The 23,574-nt window shown below is 42.0% G+C and overlaps 1 protein-coding gene across 5 annotated transcripts in view; it reads left to right on the forward strand.

Annotated features, from left to right (window-relative positions):
• The first annotated feature begins 801 nt into the window (after positions 1-801).
• The window catches only part of ZNF354A (zinc finger protein 354A), a 25,811-nt gene continuing 3,038 nt past the window's right edge, over positions 802-23,574 (forward strand). Inside the window, exons 1-4 of one of the 5 annotated variants that reach the window (XM_010846493.1) lie at positions 803-1,545; positions 2,449-2,620; positions 7,162-7,288; positions 8,231-8,326. In XM_010846493.1, coding sequence (XP_010844795.1) covers positions 2,588-2,620; positions 7,162-7,288; positions 8,231-8,326 — 256 coding nt within the window. In that variant the 5' untranslated portion in view covers positions 803-1,545; positions 2,449-2,587. Of the gene's footprint in view, positions 1,546-2,448; positions 2,621-7,161; positions 7,289-8,230; positions 8,327-23,574 lie in introns of those variants that run through there. The other 4 variants (XM_010846492.1, XM_010846494.1, XM_010846496.1 and 1 more) reach the window with 4 other exon arrangements.

Raw genomic sequence — 23,574 nt, forward strand, 5'->3', positions numbered from 1 at the left:
TTTGCTTTAAAAAAAAAAAAGTGGGTATGTGCCATTTTAACCATTCAATATTGTCTTTATCAGAGCCCTCATCGCTTTGTTCTCACCATACATTCTTTCTTAAAAGCAGTGCATTATTAGACGGTTTGTTGACTAGATGAGAAGTGAAGTGAAGTGAAAGTCGCTCAGTCGTGTCCGACTCTTTGTGACTCCATGGAGTTCTCCAGGCCAGAACACTGGAGTGGGTAGCCTTTCCCTTCTCCAGAAGATCTTCCCAACCCGGGGATCAAACCCAGGTTTCCCACATTGCAGGTGGACTCTTTACCAGCTGAGCCACAAGAGAAGCCCAAGAATACTGGAGTGGGTGGTCTATCCCTTCTCCAGTGGATCTTCCTGACCTAGGAATTGAACCAGGGTCTCCTGAATTGCAGGCGGATTCTTTACCAACTGAGCTATCAGGGAAGCCCCGACTAGATGAGAAGGCACTATTAAATTACCACAACTGGCACATAAGTATCTAGTTCCAGAGCCTGCTTAGGGCCTGCTGCTGCTGCTGAGTCACTTCAGTCCTGTCCGACTCTGTGTGACCCCATAGATGGCTCCCCCGTCCCTGGGATTCTCCAGGCAAGAACACTGGAGTGGGGTGCCATTTCCTTCTCCAATGCATGAAAGTGAAAAGTGAAAGTGAAGTCGCTCAGTCATGTCCGACTCTTAGCGACCCCATGGACCGCAGCCCAACAGGCTCCCCCGTCCATGGGATTTTCCAGGCAAGAGTACTGGAGTGGGGTGCCATCACCTTCTCCCGCTTAGGGCCTGTAAACCCCATTTTTAAGAGAAACATGACTGAAGACAGGGAAGTCCCATATGTAGGGTCTTTCAGTAATCAGGGAAGAAGTCTTCCTAGAAAAGACTCATTTCAGTATTCCTAGATTGTGGTACTCCAGAGAGTTTAACACCATTGGGCACTGCATAATTTTAAGAGTCCTCTGGTGACTGGGAAGAGGGCTATTTGAAGAGAATTAAAAGAGAAGAGGACCGTCCTTGCTCAGGAGAACAATGGAAACTGTAGCCTAGACATTAATTCCCTTACAGCTAATTTTGTTGAAAGACCTTAGGGGAAATAGGTGGTCTACTTGACCTATCATTTACACAGATGCAGAGCTACAAGACACTGTCCTCGATGAACGTCCGTTTCCTCGCGGTAGAACTGGGAACCCAGGAGTCAGCAGCCCACAAAGCGCGACGACGAACAGGGGTCTGGGTTTGTGCGAGTAAGGAGCTCAACGAGCCCTCTCCTCGCGGACAAGCTCAGCGAACTACACGTCCCAGAATCCTTGGGTTCTCACGTGAACTACATTTCCCAGAGGGGTATAGCGACAGTCCCTGCCCCGCCCCTCCTGTACCTACTTGGGGTGCCCAGCTTTTGCAGCTGGCGTGAGCAGCCACCCGACCTGAGGTTGGCCTAGGCAGCACCTCGGGCGAGTCCAAACTCCAAGCTGCTGTCAGGCTGTGGCAGTTCCGGAGCCTCCCGCCTGCAGCCCACGGAACCCCAGAGGCCTGGGAGAGGTGAGCGGCGGAGGGTCGGCGGGATGCGGGAGGGAAGACCCGGCCTCAGGAGGATGCGTCGGGGCGCGGGACACAGGCCCAGCAGGAGCAAGCTGGGCCTTTGTGGGCGCCAGCGGGCCGAGGGCCGGGCATCCGGGCTCTGTCCTCCTGACGCTACCGCCTCCCACAGACGTGCCCTGAACGCCAGAAGTCGGACACTTCCTCCCTTTTGGCCGGGCTCAGCCGTCCTCCTGCTTCCTCCAGATAGGTTCCCCTCGCGCTACCTGCCCGGCTCCTTCCGGCGTTTGAATTGCTCTGGGCCGGCAGTGAACGTGAGAAAATAATTTCCTTCCCCTACCATCGCCGCAGCGCTCCCTAGTGACAGGCTTGTTTTGCCTGAGAAGTGAATCGCCGGCTTCCCCCAGTGGCAGAATCAGGACTGGAATCCAGGTCTCTGGTTGTCTGTACCTCGTTTCTCAAGACAGCAGCCTCCTCCGCCATAGGAGTACTGATACTTTCCCTTTCCAAAGCAGTTTTCTCTAAAAATCTGGAAATTATTTCCTTGCAAGGAGGAGGACGAGTTGGGTGGGAAGACTCGAAATGCAGAAAAGTTGTCACATATGCACGCACGGAGTTTAGAGCAGATGCCAGCCTCCCTGGCAAGTTGCTCCCACTCTGCCCTCAGTTTCCTGATCTGTAAAATGGGAGCTGACAGTGTCAACCGTGCTCAGTAATGCAGGTAGTGCCTGGCACTTCGTGAGGCTCAAGGAGTTGCTGCTGCTGCTGATTGAGTCCTAGGACGTTTTTCACTGAGCCAGGGAAAGAGCTGGGCCTGGAACAGGATGACCCAGCTCCTCTGTCTGGTCCTGCTACCCCTGGCTGCTTCTGACTTCCTTCTCTGTGGACACTTGGCATCATTCTCAGGGAGTGTAAATGATTCAGAGCTGCTGATTCAGAGGGGTGGAAAACAGAAGGGGCTTCCTCCTGGCTCGCTTTGTCTTCCCTCAGATCTGGCTTCTGGAGACTTCACCCATCCTCAGGGGACACTGCCCAGAAAGAAGATATGGCTACTGAACAGAGGGAAGCAAGGTCTCAGGTGAGTTCATTGTCATCTCAAGTCTTAGGGACAGGTGGGGTTTTTAACCCTCAAAGTAAAATTCTCTACCCAATACAGTTTTCGCCAGGATTTGGAGCTCAAGTCCTTTTCTCTTGAAAGAATTCTTACAACTGGTCCACTATGGTGGATGATGGGTTCTGCAAAGAATATTTGCCTTCCCCCTCCCCACCCCACCCATCCCCATCCATGTCTGCTGCTGACACTAAGTCACTTCAGTCGTGTCCAACTCTGTGCAGCCCCATAGACAGCAGCCCACTAGACTCCTCTGTCCCTGGGATTCTCCAGGCAAAAATACTGGAGTAGGTTGCCATTTCCTTCTCCAATGCATGAAAGTGAAAAGTGAAAGTGAAGTCACTCAGTCGTGCCTGACTCTTAGTGAACCCATGGACTAGAGCCTACTAAGCTTCTCCGTCCATGGGATTTTCCAGGCAAGAGTACTGGAGTGGGGTGCCATTGCCTTCTCTGCATCCATGTCTAGTGTTTCTCTTTTTTTTTTTTTTCCCTAATAGGTGCTCTTTTAGTCATTAACCTCAATTTACTATATGATTACTGGTTTGAGAAGTAAGATACCACATGTCTTATACCACTTGGGATCAGAACAAACAAACATACACTCTTGACAGAGTTCCTTTCTGATATACTCCCTTTGCTCATTCATGTCCCCCTCCCTACCCTTGGCCAGAATGGTTTTCTTTTTCTTTTTCTTTCCACCCCTGAGAATCCTCATGATACTTTCCAAGGCTTTGCCCAGTCCGTAGTTTTTAGTTTTTTCTCCTTCTTAACTTTCTGGATCATGCAGCTTGTTTCCATCACTGTCTTGAAAACTGATCTTGACCTGCCATTTTCATCTTTATGCTGTGAAAATGAGAGTGGGACCCCATCCAGGTGAGCCAGTGTGCAAATAAAGGATAACCATGTTGGAGGGGACATAGATAGAGTAGTCTCTTGACTCCAAGAGTAGAGAGAAGACTCCTCAGGAAGCAGCAGTGAGAGTTCCATAGGATATTAGTAGTGGAGAGCAGGGTATACAGTGATTACTGAGTGGTTCTTTTGAGCTGTATGGCCAGGTTTGTGCCCATCTTTTCTGTTGCTGTTAATGTGCCTCAGTTTCTTCACCTGTGAAAAGAAAACAACAACCATACCTACCTCCTAGCATAGATGACAGGATCCTGGGAGTTAGTGTGTAGAAAAAGTTTTGATCAAGGCCAGGTACATAATAGATGTTCAGTATGTGATGGTTGGGAGAAGGCAATGGCACCCAACTCCAGTACTCTTGCCTGGAAAATCCCATGGATGGAGGAGCCTGGTGGGCTGCCGTCTATAGGGTCACACAGAGTCGGACACAACTGAAGTGACTCAGCAGCAGCAGCAGCATGTGATGGCTGTGGTGGCTGAATGATATTAATATAATATGTGATACTATTATTGTTGGTAGATAGAAATGCCTGTACAGTGTCCTTCCTCATCTAACCATAATAGGTAATGTTGCTAGGGAATATCCCAAGGGCTTTAGCTTTATTCTCACTGTTATAGCAAAGTAGAAGTTATTACCCCCATTTTACACTTGCCACTGAGGCTCAACAAAGTCAGGTAATCTGAAATCAAACCCAGGTTCTAAGTTCATGTTGGTTATTGTCCAGTCATTCCTCTTGTACCTCTTTTCAGAACACAGGGCAAGCCTAACCCCCAAGTTACCCGAGCTGTCTGCAATGGGATATTGTATATTTTCTGGACCCATGAAATGTGGTGGTTGATCTTCTGCGCCTATGGCTAGGACCTGCCTTTGCACATTGGGGTTGCTTTCTTCTAAGGCTTTCACATTCCATTCCAGCAGAGCCAAGCTGCTCTCTTGCCCCAAATCTTCTCTGTCCCAGTGTAGAAGTCCTGTATGACCTTTCTCCCTAACCTCACCTGCTGCCTGTACATCAGTACTACATGGACTTGTGTATAAAACTCAGTGACAGGACATTTAAGACCAGAGAGAGAATATACCCACCAAGTGCTGGGTTAAAAGAAAACTTCAGTTACTGTCTTGTCTCTGCCCTGGATAAAGTATGTGCCCTGGATCTTATGTTCCTCATCTCTAAAATGAGGATTAAACTAGGAAATGGTATATAGTCTTGTCTAGCAACACTTTTTTCTTTCATTGCTCAAATTATTCATGCATTTTTCCTGTCTGCCAATTGGATTGTTACTTCTTTTGAGGGCAAAGATCATTTCTTGTATCCCTCCCCTGTGCCAATAAATTATCTTATTATATGGCACTGGATGTTAATGTTTAAAAATTCAGAAAATAAAAAATACATATATAAAAAAGAAAGTAAAATCACTCTTACCCCAACATCCCCTGGACAAAATAATGGTCATTCCTTTGGTATGCAGCCTTCAGAATAATTTTCTATGTACCTTTATTTATTCATTATTTATTTATGTACATATGTATGTGTGTATTTTTCTTTTCTTTGCATTGTTCACTTAAGAAGACTTTCTTTTCTCTCCTTGCTGTTCTCTGGAATTCTGCATTCAGTTGGGTATATTTTTCCCTTTCTCCTTTGCCTTTCACTTCTTTTCTCAGATTTGTAAGGCCTCCTCAGACAACCACTTTGCCTTCTTGCATTTCTTTTTCTTGGGGATGGTTTTAGTCGCCACCTCCTGTACAATGTTATGAACCTCCGTCCATAGTTCTTCAGGCACTGTCTACCAGATCTAATCTCTTTTAATTTTTCATTGTGATAATATATACATAAGATTAAATTTACCACTTTAACCATTTTTGAGTATATAATTCATTGACATTAAATACATTCACATTGTTGCGTTACATCAAAACTGTTTATCTTCACTGTATGGATTATCTCATTTATTTCTTAACCCTGTTAGATAGGCGTTGAGAAGAGGTTTTGCAGAGTGGTTAAGTATGAAGCCTTGGATGTTCCCTGGATTGGAATTCTATCTCTACCACTGACCAGCTGTGATATTGTGACTTATAATATGAAGTATATATTTGGTCTTTGTCCTTGTTTCTGGCAAATAATTTCCAAAACCCTTGTGATTTCCTAAGGGATTAGTAATAAATGATTTTTATCCCTGAAATTACTTCAGAGCAATGAAGGCAAAATGGATGTACTTTGTTATTCATAACAAGCCCTTTCATTCACACCAGAGTTAATGAGGTGACTTTTGGACCCCACCTAAAGATGGGGACTAATTGCCAGGGAACCTCGATTAAAGGGTTGGAAGTTTCAGTCCTGCCCCCCTATACCCACCACCACCCTAGGAGATGAAAGTTGAATCAGTTGCTAATGGTCAATTATTTAATCACTCATGCCTATGTAATGAACCTTCATGAAAATCCAAAAGGGTTCAGAGTTCTCCCAGGTTGGTGAACATTTAAAGAGTCAGAGAGAATGGCAAATCCATGGTGCACCCCCTCCCTGTACATCTCTTTCATCTGCCAGTTCCTGAGTTACATTCTTTTTATCATAAACCAGTAATCTAGTAAATAAATGTTTTCCTGAGTTCTGTGAGCCACTCTGGCAAATTAATCAAACCTTAGGAGAGGGTTGTGGAAACGTCCAATTTATAGCCAGTCAGTCAGAAACACAGGTAACAACCTGGACTTGTGATTGACACTGAAGAGGGGCCAGTGTTGTGGTACTGACCCTTTAACCTGTGGATCTGACACTATCCTCAGTGTCAGAATTGAGTATCCTTGTAAGACACCCAGCTGGTGTTGCACAATTGCTTGGTGTATGGAAAACCCCCCACATCTGGTGTCAAAAGTGAAATAGTACTGTATTTAGAGTCGAAGAGACTTGCAAGAGAGTGATGTTTCCTTCATACCAACTGTGTGACTTGGGTAAATTTCTCCTTTGCTTTCTCATGTGTAAAATGGAGACAGTTTCATAGGGTTGCTGTGAAGACAAAATAAAGGTTTATACTAAAGATTAATATAAAGCTCTAAGAATAGTACTTGGCCTGAAAAAAGCTTTCAATAAATGATAGCTGTTTTACTTTCCATTGTTACTGTCTTCAAGTTTCAGGGAGCACAAAGATAGTGCCTTAAGTTATGTAAACTAATCCCTCTCAGTGATTATTTCTGTTTCCATTTCTTTGCTGTTACTAGGACCATGATAAACATCCTTTTATGTACATTTTTGTTCACTGTTCATTATCAAACAAATACAGTAATTGGAGCATTAAAGAATATGCACATTTTAAAGCTTGTAATGTGTGTTATCAAATTGCCATCAGAAAGATTATTCTAATTGACACTCCAACTAATGGCATTAATACCTCCACACATCTTTTGTAGTGGTTAACAGGGCCTGGTTCATACTTCATGCTACTCAGTATATATTTGTCACAGGTCAATTGTTCATTAAACAAATGATCTGGAAGTTTCACAACCCAGAATAGTATAGAAGCATTTCATGGTAGCCCATCTACTACCCACTGCCACCTTTTTCACCCTGTGTGATGGGTGGTCCTGGCTGAGCTGGGATGGCTTGTCTCTACAGGTGTCAGTGACGTTCGAAGATGTGGCTGTGCTCTTTACACGGGATGAGTGGAGAAAGCTGGCTCCTCCTCAAAGAAACTTGTACCAAGATGTGATGCTGGAGAACTATAATAATCTTGTCTCCTTGGGTAAGGAAATTTCCCCTGTAGATACAGAATTCAGAAATCTGGATACCTCAGTACCTGATTCCCTGGATAAAAGCCCTGGGTCATTTAAAAACTTTATCTGAGGTTTTTTTTTGTTTGTTTTGTTTTGTTTTGCCTTAGCACTGTACAAATTGGATCTCCATAAATAAATCCGAAAAACTTTTTCCCCCTCACAGGCATGGAATTGCCCCTTGGATGGGACAGTCTACAGAGCTGCACATTAGAAATTCCCTCATTGTAGGCACTTCCCTTGTTTTCCCTCTGAGACTGAGCTTTGATGTGTTTGCTCATCTCTTAACAGAGCATCCCTCAACCCTCTTCTTTGACCCAACACTTGCTTTTCTCAATTCTCTTTTACAGGGGTCAGCAAACTTTTTCTTTAAAGGGCCAGGGAGTAAGTATTTTAGATTTTGTGGGCCATATATGGTCTCTCTAACATATTCTTTTTTTTTCAACCATTCTTTGCTCAAGAGCCATACATAAACAGATGGTAGTCTAGATTTGGCATATGAGACCCATAGTTTGCTGACCGCTGCCATCTTTCAAAGGGGTCAGATAGTGTTTTCTCATTTTAGACAAGCTTCTTGATACATAATCCTTTCCATAGATACCTGTTACAAATGTTAATTTAGTCTGTATGTATAACAATGCATTTAAGAGTATATGCATATTCCCTCTTGTATAGAAAACTGTTTTCCGTATTAATCAAGGCTGTACAAGTATCATGCCTCACTGACATACAACTAAATGTTGCGTTGTCCCTTGCCTTTGCCCTAACATACGCCCTCACATCGTGGGTCACAACCCAAACACCCCACAGAAGTTCTTTGTATCATCCTTTGAGTTTTCTACTCAGATTTCAGATTCTTCTTTGCATCAAGGCAAAATCAAGTCTTTTTGTTTTCTTTTTTGCTCTATGAGCAGGACACCTATTTCCCAAACCCAAAGTGATCTCCCTGTTGCAGCAAGGAGAAGATCCCTGGAAGGTAGAGAAAGAAAGCCCTGGAGGCTCCTCTCTAGGTGAGTGGGTGGGGAATCTCTGCAGGCAGCAGTCTGGTAAATGAGTGGGTGTGTGACTTGAAGATGTTGGTCAGGGAAGTTTTTCTGGCTTCTCAGTGCTCAAGAAGTGGTAGAGAAGGGATGCCAAGGCCCCCACTTGCAAGCTTCCTCTGTTTCTCTGATACTTCACAGGTGAATCTCTCAGGATCTTTTTTCTTATTCTTTCCTGTTGTTTCAGAGGAGAGCCGCATTTTTAAGTATTCATTCAGCAAGCTTAGTGTATTGAAGGAACTGCAGCAGATTCATTCTGACTGAAGCCCAGGATCATAGGAAAAGAAAGAGATGAGGAAGGAAATAGATTAGAAAGCCAGGTGGGGGCCACACTATGAAGCACTTTGGTTCAGTTCTTAGGGATGGGAGCTGTCCATGGTTGACTGGAAAAAATTCAAGGATTTTAAACTGAAGAATTATATAGTCCTTCATATTCTAGAAAAAATGGCCTCAGTCTGAGACACTATAGATAACCTTCGGTAAAATCATACCTAAAGACGCTGAGCACACCTACACTGGCAGATAACACCACAGTCATAAAGCAAGAGCACTGGTGGAGGCAGAGCTCCAAGGCATGTAAGGGACTAAAAAGCGCATCATGGAGCATGATTATGACATGTCACCATTTATGTCTAGAGAAACTTATATGTATGTTTGTCTGTATGCATACTAGGTGTCTAAGTCCTGAGAGAAAAGTCAGGGGACACCTAACCTGGTAACTAGTTCCATTTGGATTAGGATTGAGAATGGACATGATGAAAAGCGACTTTATTTACATGTAATATAATTAAAATTTTCACAGAGAATATATTAATTAAGTCCTTATTTTGTAATTTGAATTTAATAAGAATGGTCACTTCAGAAACATTGTTGGGCTTAGATTTGAAGTGAGGAAAAACTAGAGGTGGGAACCTTCTGGAGATTATTGCATAATGTAGGCAAGACATTACCTAGAAGGCACATGCAGTGGGTTCAGGAGGAAAATATAGGGGCCCCTTTTTTAACGGTATAGGACAAGTTTGGTATGGGATGGGTTTCATTTGAGATGTGAGCAAAATACAGGTACAGGTTACCGGTAAACAGCTGTAAAAGAATTTATGAGTTGGAACTGAACAGGGAGGTCAGGGAGGCGTCAGTGCAAAGGTGGCATTTGAAGTCTTTAACTGTGCAGGTAAAGGAATAGAGGAGCAGACAAGAGTCCTAGGAAACCTCAGTGTTTATGAGATGGGTTAAGAAGGAAGAATCTGTGATTGAGCCTGAGAAGAAGTCACCAGCAGATGGACTGCAGGACAGGCTATATCCATCCCTAAAGCCCACACACCTTTAGAACACTTTCTTCCTAAAGTGAGATTGTACAAGGTGAGATCTTTTGAGCTGGAAACCACACTTGTCTCTGTTTATATCTTTTAACTGTCATTTGGGAGAAATACACTAATTTTGTGGGAATTCCTGGAGACCACCACAGAGTAAACAGAGAATTCAGGCAGCAAGGAACCAGTGAAGAGTTAGGAAGGATATCAGTCCCACTGTGAGGTGTGGGCCGAGTCTGGCATGAAAGATCAGAGGAAGAAAAGGAAGAATTGTTCCCTTTCCCTTCACCTCAGGAGACTCTGATCCATGAGGAGTCCCCCTTCCTGAGTGAAGTATTAGTTGGATTAAACTGAATAGAAAGTATGACTGGAATCCAAAGCTGTCCAGAGAGACCCCAAGGCCACCTAGCAGAGATCGGAGTCCTTCTCAGGTTTGGGATGTTGGAGGAAAACTCTGAGTGGGTGTCTGGAGGGAGTAAAGACGTCAGAGCCAACCAGTGTGTGCGTTTCTCTTGATGCAATGAACTTCCTCTCTTTGGTCAAAGGTGACAGTCAGATGGGGTGTCCTGGGAGTGCTGGCATGTGTCGTGTCCCTCCTGCACCCCTGGTGAATCCCCCATCTTCCTCGGCTAAAGTACCCTCAGAACAATTTCCTTCCAAGAGGAACTCACTTCCCTGTGAGCTCAGGTTAAGGACCTGGATGTTCTTGGAAGCACTTCGATTATTAACTCTAAACCAAAGCCAAAAACCAACCCTTTGAACAAACAGTGACAGAAAAGCTTATGCTTCCGAGGTAGGACTCCTAGGATCTCTGCTGCTGCTGCTGCTGCTGCTGCTAAGTCACTTCAGTCGTGTCCGACTCTGTGCAACCCCATAGACGGCAGCCCACCAGGCTCCTCCATCCCTGGGATCCTCTAGGCAAGAACACTGGAGTGGGTTGCCATTTCCTTCTCCAGTGCATGAAAGTGAAAAGTGAAAGTGAAGTCGCTCAATCGTGTCCGACCCTCAGCAACCCCATGGACTGCAGCCTTCCAGGCTCCTCCATCCATGGGATTTTCCAGGCAAGAGTACTGGAGTGGGGTGCCATTGCCTTCTCTGCCTAGGATCTCTAGTTGCCTGCAAATATGTTTTTTAAAATATTATTTTCACTTCAAAACTATTCATAAATAGGAAAAACAAACAAAAAGGGAAAACAAACTGTCATCCTTGGATCCATATGTTTTATATTGAGAGATATGAGGGAATGGCTCAAAAGGTACACATCTCATCTGAGTCTCTTCCTTAAGAAATGAGTCCAAAGTCTATAATCAGTTTTCTGAAATATTATGTATATGTGTGTATGTGTGTATAATAGTTGTTTAGCCACTCAGTCGTGTCTGACTCTTTGACTTCATGGTCTGCAGCATGCCAGGCTCCTCTGTCCTCCACTATCTCCCAGAGTTTGTTCAAACTCATGTCCATTGAGTCAGTGATGCCATCCAACCATCTCATCCTCTGCCATCACCTTCTCCTATGCCTTCAATCTTTCCCAGCATCAGGGTCTTTTCCATTAAGTCAGCTCTTTGCATCAGGTGGCCACAGTATTGGAGCTTCAGCTTCAGTATTGGTCCTTCCAGTGAATATTCAGAGTTGATTTCCTTTAGGATTGACTAGTTTGATCTCCTTGCTGTCCAAGGGACTCTCAAGAGTTTTCTCCACCACCACAGTTTGAAAGCATCGATTCTTTGGCACTCAGCCTTCTTTATGGTCCAACTCTCACATCCATACATGACCACTGGAAAAACTGTAGCTTTGACTATATGGGCTACATTGTCTAGATTTGTCATAGCTTTCCTTTCAGGGAGCAGTCTCATTAGATTGTTGCTATAGCATGCAGTGGTATATATATATACACACACATACAGGAATAATGTGATTAAATCAACTTGAACATCTCATGAGTTTGGTTTACACCCAATGTAAAAATATTCTTTAATTCGAAAATTTAAAAACCTGATGATGATCTGGGTAAACAATTCCCTCCAATGAGAAAGTGCTTTTCTTTGTTTTTTTTCTCTTCCTTTGTTGTATTTATGCAAGAATTCAGGGCAGATTGAACCTGGCCAGATGGTCAGCTGAGCAGTCATTTGTGGGCTGCCTTCAACTTGCTGAGATTCGTTGGGGCTGCATCTGCACAGAGAGGAGAGGTCTTTTTCTAATTTGCAGAGATGTGCTGTAGAGGATATAGCAGCAATCTAATTAAAGAGCATGCAGTGGTTTTAAACAGTGGATTCCTTACAAGGTGAAAGTGTGTTTAATATGTTTAAGTTAGTCTTGTGCTTGTCCCCTGCCCTCACCTCCTGCCACCAATATCTTTTTTCCTTGTAGCTGCTAGAATGGTTTATTTAAAATGTAGATCAGGTTATCTTACTGTCATGCCCAAGCCTCTTGTGGCTTCTGTCACATAGAACACAATATAAAGCCCCCAGCATGGCCCTCAGAGGCCTCTGTGGTCTGGTTCTGGCTGCCTTTTCACCTTCATCTCTTTCCTCTCTGCCCTGTATTGGAGAACTCTAACCACCCTGGTCTCTTTGTAGTTTGTCAGGCAGGCCAAACAGGCTCCCACGTCGGGGCCTCTGCACTTGCTTTTTCCTCTCCTGGACCATTTTTCTTCCTGGCAGCCAGGAGCCCATATGACTCACTTCCTTGTACTATATAGGTTTCTGCTCAGTTTGCACTTTATCAATTAGTCACAGCTCATCTGAACATGGTCTTTTATCCTCCACATTCTTTTTTCCTTCACCATACTTTATTTTCTCTGAGTACTCCTCACTGCAAAACAGTACATATTTATGTATTATCTGCTCTTACTCTGGACTGTAAGTTCCCTTATGCTGGATTGTAAGTTCCCTTATGCTGGATTGTCTGTTTATTTGTTCCCATCTCCTCAGTACTTAAAGTAGTGCTTGGTTAGAGTCAGCTCCCAGTTAGTGAATCCATGAATAACTTCGTTAGGTAGTGGTGACAGAGCTGGAAAAAAGGGAACCAATTTCAGAGGTATTTGGCAGATAAAAGCAGCAGGGCTTAGAGATGGATCGGATATGGAAGATAGAAGAGATGGAGTTGTCAAGGATGCTTCGCTTGGTTTGTGGCCTATTCTGGGATGGACAGTGATATCATTCACTGAGATAGTAGTGCTAGGAGATCAGATTTGGGGGTTAGTATAAATGTGGTTTTAGATGAATTAAATTGAATCATCTTTTGGTTGATCCAGCTATTCAAGTGAAGATGTTAAATAGCCTAGTAGATTTAGAGTTCCATCCCTCATAATATACACTGAGCATTAAATGTGAAGACTCGGTCACTAAAAGATAATTGAAGCAATGCTTGAGTTTGAGTTAACCTGTAGAGTGGATTCAGGGTACAGCAAGAGCAAGAAAGAGAATAGGACTCAATCTAGAGAAACTCTGGCATTTCATGGCTAGGTAGAGAGAAATGAACCTGTAGGGATGATAAAAATAAGGTGTACTATAGAAGGAAACTCAGTCTAGTGTCATTGAAGTCAAGGCTCATAAAGGATGGTATCAGTAGAGGTGGGGAAAATTAAATGAATTTGAGATTTATTTAGATGTTAGAAGAAACAAGTCTTGGTAATCGATTAACTGAGGGAGAAGTATGAAGGATGCCTTTTAAAGTTTTGATTCAGAACTGGTGCCATTTATAGGTTATACAGGTTGGAAGGAGGGAATAGTCATAAATTCAGTTTTAGGCCTGTTGAATTTGAGCTGTCTTTGAGACATCTAATCGCTGTTTTGAGTAGGATGTTGTATAATTAGGTATGGAGAATAGAGAAGTCTTGCCTAGAATATGTCTGTAAATGAACCTGGCCTGTGCAAAGGGTACAGAGTGAAAAGAATTGGGGGCCTAGGACTCAACCCTGTGGAACTCCAAGGGTTAAAGATCAGGTAGAGGAAAAGGAGTGCACAAAGGAGACTGAAAAGCTGCAAAGGAAACTGAGGCTGGTGGACCATGAGGAGAATGTGGAGGCGAGCTCAGGCCGAGAACTCCGGCAGCTGCCTACTGTGGCTTAGGCAAAGAACTTCTCAGTGCAAAGGAGGAGTCACTCTCGGCTGCTGCTGAAACGTGAGTTAGGTGAGGACTGAAGAGCACGTCTTGCTTTTTTCACATGGAGGTCATTGTTACCTTAAAGAGAGTGGTGGTAAGAACAGAAGCCAAAAATGAGCCCATGAGAGGTGCATGAGGAAATGAACACATGGAGGATACTATAGAAGGTGAGACGTGATGAGGAGGTAGCAGCAGCAGCTGGCAGAGCTCTTATATGGAAATATACATACATATTTCTTTTTTTCCTTTGTCCACTCCAATTATATTATACAGCATACATTATTCTACCCCTTTCACTTGGTATATATTGAAGCTCTTTGCATGTCAGTTCATAGAGGGCTTTCTCACTCTAAGGAGTAGTTCTGTGGTCTTCGGCTGGCTCTCTTCTAGGCAGAAGAGGTGATTTTGATTGTGTGTGGCTTTGGGTAATGTTAACCCAGTTAATCCAACTATCCATCAAAGAAATCTGCTTGAATAAACTGGGTACATTCTCACCAAGAAATTCTTTGCAACTGTGAAAAGGAATGAGGGGAGATCTCTATAAATTCCATTGTGGAATGATAATATTACTAAGTGAGGAAAAATATAGATAGCAAAGAAAAGAGGAGATACCAAAAAAAAATAAGTGTGTATTTGCTTGTATTAAAAAAAAAAAAAAAAAGATAAAAGCAGATCAATAAAGAACCCAGCTGCCAGTGCAGGAGACACAAATTCCATCCCTGGGTTGGGAAGATCCCCTGGAGGAAGGCATGGCAACCCACTCCAGTATTCCTGCCTGGAGAATCCTATGGACAGAGGAGCCTGATGAGCTACAGTTCATAGGGTTGCAAAGAGTCAGATATGACTGAAGTTACTTAGCATGCACACATGTATCAATAAAAAAGGTTACCTGTAAGGTGAAAGAAGAAAAACAAAAAAGATTAAGAGAATAAGGATAGAATTAAATAAAACTGGAAAAAGTGTTCCATAAATATTAAAAGCAAAATGAAACAAATGACTCTAATAGTATATCATGTCGTTGGTTTAGTCACATAGAGAAGAATTATCTCAATTGCCTTTAAATCACAGCAGTTTAAATAAAGATCCGTAGTGGTTTATATCAGTGTTACGATTTATAATAAAAAATATATATTTGATGCATGAGTGCTCAGTGTGTCTGAAACCTCATGGACTGCAGCCCACCAGACTCCTCTGTCCATGGAATTTTCCAGGCAAGAATACTAGAGTGGGTTACCTTTTCCTACTCTGCGGGATCTCGCCGACCCAGGGATCAAGCCTGCGTCTTCTGCATTGGCAGGAGGATTCTTTACCCCTGAACCTGGGTACAGTTCTTAAAACTGTGGGAAATCCTAGGTGATAAGAGTCCCAAAGTTGTCTTTGTTATGTTAATGATGTTTCTCTTGGACCCTACCTTAGAATGGGATTTGGTTTCCAGGACCAGTCATGTGATGAAAGGGTTGAAACTTTTAGTTCACACCAGGGAGGGGAGGGGGCCTGGAGGTTGAACTGGTTGCCAGTGGCCAATGATTTAATTAATCATGCCCATGTAATGAAGCCTCCATAAAACCCCAAAAGGACAGATTCAGAAAGCTCCTGAGTTGCTGAACATGTGGAGATTTGGGGAGAGTGATTCACTTGGGGAGGGCATAGAAATTCCCTGCCCTTTCCCCATACATTGCCCTATACATCTGTTCCATCTGGTTCTTCTCAAGGTATATCCTTATAATTAACTGGTGATCTAGTAAGCAAAAGTGAGTTATGAGCCACTATAGCAAATTAATCAAACCTAAGAAAGGGGTTGTGGGAACCTTTGATTTATAGCCAATTGGTCAGAAGTACAGATGATAACCTGGGCTTGTGACAGATGTCTGAAGGAGGCAGGGGGAAGTCTTATAGAACTGAGCCCATAACCTGTGGGCTATGATACTATCTCTAGGTTTTAGTAGGAAATGGCAACTCACTCCAGCATTCCTGCCTGGGAAATTCCATGGACAGAGAGGAGCCTGCTGGGTTACAGCCCTTGGGGTCACAAAGAGTTGGATATGACTGAGCATGCATACTAGGTATTATAGATAATGTTAGAGTTGAATTGTAGGACACCCAGTTGGTATCCAAGAATTGTTTATTGATGTTTTAACCACCCCTGAGAAGCACATTGGATTTGAGCAAAGAACATTTACTATCTTACAGGCAAAAATAACTTCAAACAGTTATGTTGATTTCGGTGGATATAGTAAAAGTATGTGGTTGTGTTTACAAGTGGAATTCCTATCTTTGAGAAATGTGTTCTGAAATATTGATGAAATGATATAATAGGGCATTAGCATACTTTAGCATACTCTAAGGGAAGAGATGTAAGGGAGTTATATTGGGTTGGCCAAAAAGTTCATTTGAGCTTTTCCATAACATCTTACAGAAAAACCTGAGTGAACTTTTTGGCTTCCTCAGCCTGTTCCAACAAAGTACCATGATTGTGTGGCTTTAAGCAACAGAAATTTATTGTCTCACAGTTTTGTGGGACTATGCTTTCTGTGAAACTCTGGATAGGGTCCTTCCTTGCCTCTCCCTACCTTCTCGTGGTGGGTTGCAGCTGCATCACTCCAGTCTATGCTTCTGTTGTTATTTGGTGTTTCCAGGGGTATCTTGACACGATCTTTCTGTGCTTGCCTGTGTCCAAATTTCCCTATTATAAAGACACCAGTCATATTAGATCGCACACTAATCACCTCGTCTTAACTTGATTGAATCTGTGAAGTTACTATTACCAAATAAGGTCATATTCTGAGTTACTGGAAATTAGGACTTCAACACATCTTTTTGGTGATACGATTCTACCCATAAAGAGGTAATAAATGTAACAGCATTAGTAATTGTCGATGCTGGCTTGGTCATTCATTGTACAATTCACTCTACTTTTGTATGTGTTGAACATTTTCTGTAATACAAAGCTTTAAAAATTAGAATTACAAACAACAAAATTTTTAAAACAGCATTTCTCTTTTTCATGAACATATAAGCATTATGGAATACATTTTCAGATGTGTAGTTCTATCCCCATTGTGGTATTATGTTTAATTCTCAGCAAATAGCTCCCTCAGTTCTCTGACTGTGAAAAGTCTTGAGACTTCAAATGCATGTGACATTTTTATAGGAATAATTTTGAATCTGAACACCTGTAGAGTAAGGTGGGGAAGGATATAGGTCTGGAAAGTTGACTTGGGTTCAAAGATTTTAATGCTGCCTTTAGCCTTCACACTACCCCATCCATCTAACCTATGGCTAAGCCTTTAAAATCCCATTTTAGACATTTCTTCCCCAGACTTTTGACCACACCTGTATGCCTTCCCTGCTTGCACTCACTACTATCTGAGGGTAGTTTGGATGCTGTTCTAAGCTCACATTTGTATCCATTTCTGTCTTATGTTTTTGTTGTATAAATTATCACATTGCAATGTGATTGCCTACTCCTTTTTTGTCTCTAATGCAAAACAGTGAACTCCTTCAAGAAGTTAACTGTTTCTTTTCATTACCAGATCTGAAATGTCTTGTGGATCATGTACCTAGGATAGAGCCTAACATATTGTAGGTGCTTTTTAAAAATTTGAAGAATGAGTTAAATAAAGTACAATCAATGCTTTTTGAAGTAAGAGTTCTATATAGTAAGAAGGTTAAATTTGGTAGAAAGTAATACTGGAAAGGTGAAAAACAGATCAAAGGATTAAATTGAAGGTCAATAGCAATAGTCACTATAGAGTAAGAAGGTCCTGAACTTGGATGTATTAATGATGGTTGTTAGAAATATCTTAGTGATACAACTTAAGGGAATTTGATGACTGACTAGACATGGAATGCAGGAGAGAGAAGGTTCTGAAATGAAACTAAGAATTTATGGCAAAGGAGCTGAGGAGGTTATGATATAATTCAGACCTAGGAAGCACAGAAAGAAAAGTTTGAAAGGAATGCACTGGTTTCAGATTTGGACAAACTGAATTTGAAGAAAAATGCACAAATGGAAAATCTAGCAGGCAACTGGAAATAACTCTCTAAAGTGTTTTGAGAGTCAGTATAGTCATTGACATCGGAGGTGTGGGAGTGGATGAAATCATGTGGGAAGAGAAGATTGAAGAGAGATGCACAGAGATTCATAAGCACCAAGGGAAAAGAATCTAGACCTAATGACAGGTTTTAGTTGGGGTGGTAGTCATTGGCAAAATCACCTGGTCTCTAAACTTCTGACCTAAGTTATAGCCTCATTTATGACATAGCTCAGGCCTAGGCTTGACTCTTGAGAAGAGCAGAAGTTGAACTGCACTTAAGGAGACACATCTGTAGACTTAACCAGAAACTTTAAACAGATCATAAAGAACAGTTAGGATGTCCACAATCCAGGACTCATGTCCCCTTCAGCAGGAAACATGAATTTTGGACTAAGGTATTGGCACTTGAAGTAGAGTGAAATGAGTTTCCTGTTATTGGTATGGAACCTTGTAGCTGTAATTACTTCCATTAAAAAATTAAAACTGCCCAAATCTGTTTTTCTATTCTCCTTTAAACAAAGCTTTTCAAAAGTGTTTCTATACTTGATGTTTCTCCCAGTGTTTCTTCTGTGCACTCCTCCTACTAAGTCGCTTCAGTCGTGTCCAACTCTGTGCGACCCCATAGACGGCAGCCCACCAGGCTCCCCCGTCCATAGGACTCTCCAGGCAAGAACACTGGAGTGGGTTGCCATTTCCTTCTCCAATGCATGAAAGTGAAAAGTGAAAGTGAAGTCACTCAGTCATGTTCGACTCTTAGCGATCCCATGGACTGCAGCCTACCAGGCTCCTCTGTCCATGGGATTTTCCAGGCAAGAGTACTGGAGTGGGGTGCCATTGCCTTCTCCGCTGTGCACTCCAGTGGGGCTTTATTCCTGTTCCATGAAAAGTAGTTATTAAATCCCAGATAGTCTCCATCTTGGCACAATCAGGGTTAACTTTTTAGTTCTTAACACACACAGTCAACTAGCAATTCCAGTTCCTTTAGTAGGTGATAAGAATGCAGTCACCACATAACTCTACCTTCTTTCTCACCTACTTAACTACAGGAACCTCGTGATCTTCCCTGTTCCCTGCTTCTACTTGTGTGTCAACACTGTTCTCTACACAGTAGCCAACTTAAGTGAGGATGTAATGGCCTGTGACTTCCCAGCATACACAGGATAAAATTCCAGAGTCCTTACATCACCTGTTAGGCCTTATATGACTTGCCTCTACCTATTGCTTCAATATTATTTACCATTTTCTCTCATGCTCAATGCACTCTAGTAGCCACACAGCCTCTTTGCTGTGTCTCAGAAGTCACCACACTTTGATATTTGCTGTTTGCTTTGCCTAGGAAGCTCGTGCTTCACACATCCATATGGTTGTCATTTATTTACTTATGATTTGTCACACCTTCCCCCTGCACACACACACACAACACAAAACACAAAACCAAGGTATAAGCTCCTTAAAGACTGAAATTCTTAGTCATCACATTCTCTACATTCCCTAGAACTTTACCTGGCCCATAGTAGGCACTTAATAAGTATTTGGGAATGGAAAGGATGTCTCCAGCATATGCAAAGATAACACACACACACACAAAAAAAAAACAAAAATGTAGGGCTCCGGAAATTGCATGTAGTTCAGCATACCTGGCAAGAAGCCAGGGAAAGGAGATGAGTTCCAAGCTGAGCAAAGGTTAGATCATGACAAACTTTGTTCACCATGTTAAGTACTGTGTACCTTATAAGTTGAAGATAAGTTGGAGGATCTTAAGGAAGTTTGTAGCATGGTAAAATGTGAATTTTAGAAAGATTACTCTGTTACAGTGTGGAGACTGAATTGGCAGAGAGCAAGACTATACAAAAAAATCTTCATGACCCAGATAACCATGATGCTATAATCACTCACCTAGAGCCAGACATCCTGGAATGTGAACTCAAGTGGGCCTTAGGAAGCATTACTACAAACAAAGCTAGTGGATGTGATGGAATCCCAGTTGAGCTATTTCAAATCCTAAAAGATGATGCTGTGAAAGTGCTGCACTCAATATGCCAGCAAATGCAGAAAACTCAGCAGTGCCAACAAATATGGAAAACTCAGCAGTGGCCACAGGACTGGAAAAGGGCAGTTTTCATTCCAATCCCTAAGAATGGCAATGCCAAAGAATGTTCACACTACCACACAATTACACTCATCTCACGTGCCAGCAAAGTAATGCTCAAAATTCTCCAAGCCAGGCTTCAACAGTATGTGAACCATGAACTTCCAGATGTTCAAGCTGGATTTTAGAAAAGACAGAGGAACAAGAGATCAAATTGTCAACATCCACTGGATCATCGAAAAAGCAAGAGAGTTCCAGGAGAAACATCTACTTCTTTATTTACTACATCAAAGCCTTTGTGTAGATCACAACAAACTGTGGAAAATTCTTCAAGAGATGGGAATACCAGACCACCTTACCTGCCTCATGAGAAATCTGTATGCAGGTCAAGATGCAGGTCAACAGTTAGAACCAGACATGAAACAATGGACTGGTTCCAAATTGGGAAAGGAGTACGTCAAGGCTGTATATTGTCACCCTGCTTATTTAACTTATATGCAGAGTACATCATGCAAAATGCTGGGCTGGATGAAGCACAATCTGGAGTCAAGATTGCCAGGAGAAATATCAATAACCTCAGATAAACAGATGACACCACCCTTATGGCAGAAAGTGAAGAAGAATGAAAGTGAAAGAGGAGAATGAAAAATTTGGCTTAAAACTCAGCATTCTAAAAACTAAGATCATGGCATCCAGTCCCATCACTTCATGGCAAATAGATGGGGAAACAATCAAAACAGTGAGAGACTTCATTTTGGGGGGCTCCAAAACCACTGCAGATGGTGACTGCAGCCAAGAAATTAAAAGATGCTTGCTTCTTCAAGGAAAAGCTGTGACCAACCTAGATAGCATATTAAAAAGCAGAGACTTTTGCTGACAAAGGTCTGTCTAGTCAAAGCTAAGGTTTTTCCAGTAGTCATGTATGGGTGTGAGAGTTGGACTATAAAGCTGAGTGCCAAAGAATCAACGCTTTTGAACAGTGGTGTTGGAGAAGACTCTTGAGAATCCCTTGGAAAGCAAGGAGATCCAACCAATCTATCCTGAAGAAAATCAACCTTGAATATTCATTGGAAGGACTGATGCGAAAGCTGAAACTCCAATACTTTGGCCACCTGATGTGAAGAGCTGACTCATTAGAAAAGACCCTGATGCTGGGCAAGATTGAAGGCAGGAGGAGAAGGGGACGACAGAGGATGAGACAGGTGGATGACATCACCAATTCGATGGACATGAGTTTGAGCAAGCTCCAGGAGTTGGTGATGGACAGGGTAACCTGGCGTGCTGCAGTCCATGAAGTCGCAAAGAGTTGGACATGACTGAGCAACTGAACTGACTGAAGTCTAGAAGTGGTGTTGGTTGTTGTTAAGTTGACCAATCGTGTCCAACTCTTTTGTGACCCCCAAGCACTGTAGCCTGCCAGGATCCTCTGTCCAAGGGATTTCCCAGGCAAGAATAACTGAAGTGCGTTGCCATTTCGTTCTCCAGAGGATCTTCCCAACCCAGGGATCGAACCCACATCTCCTGTATTGGCAGGTGGACTCTTTACCACTTAGCCACCAGAATTAGGATACTATGGTAGAAACATTAAAGCGTGAGAAGCAGAGTACCATTTAGGTACCCGAGTCCAGTGCTCAAGAGCTCTAGTAAACTTGTTGGTCATAAAACAGCAGTCTTTACATACAGACCTATATAAAGGTGAAAGTGAAGTCGCTCAGTCATGTCCAACTCTTCGCGACCCCATGGACTATAGCCTACCAGGCTCCTCCGTCCATGGGATTTTCCAGGCAAGAGTACTGGAGTGGTCTGCCATTTCCCTCTCCAGGAGATCTTCCCAACCCAGGGATTGAACTCAGGTCTCCCACATTGTGGGCAGACGCTTTACCGTCTGAGCCACCAGGGAAGTCTAGGTCTCTAACTAAGGCAGGGTCTCTAACTTTACATTATAAATGACAGTCCACAATTTTGGAATCTTTCTGTCTTTTCCCCAGCACATGTAGCCTGCAACCAACAGGGAAGGTACTCTAGTTTTATGACTGCCTCCCACTCTTCTACCCAAATAATCTTATTGAAAGTTGATATTTAGCAAGATTTAGATGGACAAGGAACTTGGAGGGTATGAACAGAAAATTTAAAAAAAAAAAAACAAAACTCTTCTTTCCATAACAGTAAATAGGAAACATGAGAGAGATTTTGAAACAGCAGAAAGATTTTGTGATTGGCTAAGTGAAAAGAAGCTATTATTACACTAAATACACACTGTGGGCTTCTCCAGAAGATGTGGTCCCTAATTGAATGAATGATTTATTGATACTTAGTTGTTGTTTTTTAATGAGTGTTATTCTCACTTGCTCCGCATGGCAAATACCAGTGCCTTGGAAAAGAGGAAAAGAAATAGTAAAGATGGGTGCATATAAAATTAGTCAAAGAGAATGTGTAGAGTGAAGGGAAAAAAATCCCAAACTCTAGAGAAAGCAATTTTTAAAGGGGGAATAGAAGTTACCCATGAAGGAAACTGAGAAGTTAACTCTGGTAGAAGAAAAGAGAAAAGCAGACTATATTATGTTCACCAAGCAGAGACAATCTGTACACAGATTGTGAATGTCAAGTAGAAATGTCAAAATACAGTAAGATGCAGAGGAACCCTTGAAATGGTTACTCTAACCCAGGAGAAAATAAATAACTCTATGTATACCTGTTCCCCTGGCAAAATTTAATATTCAATTAATTGATCCTTACCCAATTAAAATTTATTTAACTTAATTCTGTTCTTTACCATGTTATCATGTTAGCCCTTTTTACCTTTTTTATATTTGATCTTTAACTCTTTTGTATGTTGCTTGCATAGCCTCTCTTGCTTGAATCATTAGCAAGGTTACTTTTCTATCTTGCAACCTTTAGTTTCATGCCTACCTGTTGTTACCTCAGTAGATTGATCTAATTCCTTCCTGTTTGAAGTGGCTCTGAAACCCTCTCATTACTTGTATAATGTACTATCCTGGAGGCAACTGCTACAAGTGTTTGAATCATGTGTGTGTGTGTGAAATTAATATATAAGTTATTGAAACTATTTGACATTGTTCAAAAATTTATATATAACTTGTTGAGGAAGATTAATAAAACATTTTGTATATAATTCAGATGCCATTAGGAGGATCTGTAGGTTAAAAGAGAATGCTAATCTGCTTGCAAAGAATACTTAGGATAGAAAAGGAAAGTGAAATATATTTAGATATAGGTAGATAGATAAGTATAATTACATGTATAGAATATATATATATATATATTTTAGTGCCATGGTGAGTGCCTATAATAAGAGGAAGGGACTGTAAACTCACAGTACCCCATGTTCACTATTTACAGTAGCTCAGACATGGAAGCAACCTAGATGTCCATCGACAAATGAATGGATAAAGAAGTTGTGGTACATATACATAATGAAATACTGCTCAGCCATAAAAGGGATGCATTTGAGTCTGTTCTTATGAGGTGGATGAACCTAGAGCCTATAATACAGAATGAAGTAAATCTGAAGGGAAAAATAAATTTAATATATTAATGCATATATATATGCATTATAATGTGTTAATATATATTAATAATAATGTATATTAATAATATATTGACACATTTTAGTTATTAATTAATATATTAATATCAATATAATTATAAATATAAATA

The sequence above is a fragment of the Bison bison genome, unplaced genomic scaffold (genome assembly GCF_000754665.1).
Source record: "Bison bison bison isolate TAMUID 2011002044 unplaced genomic scaffold, Bison_UMD1.0 scf7180017864238, whole genome shotgun sequence".
Lineage (NCBI taxonomy): Eukaryota > Metazoa > Chordata > Mammalia > Artiodactyla > Bovidae > Bison > Bison bison.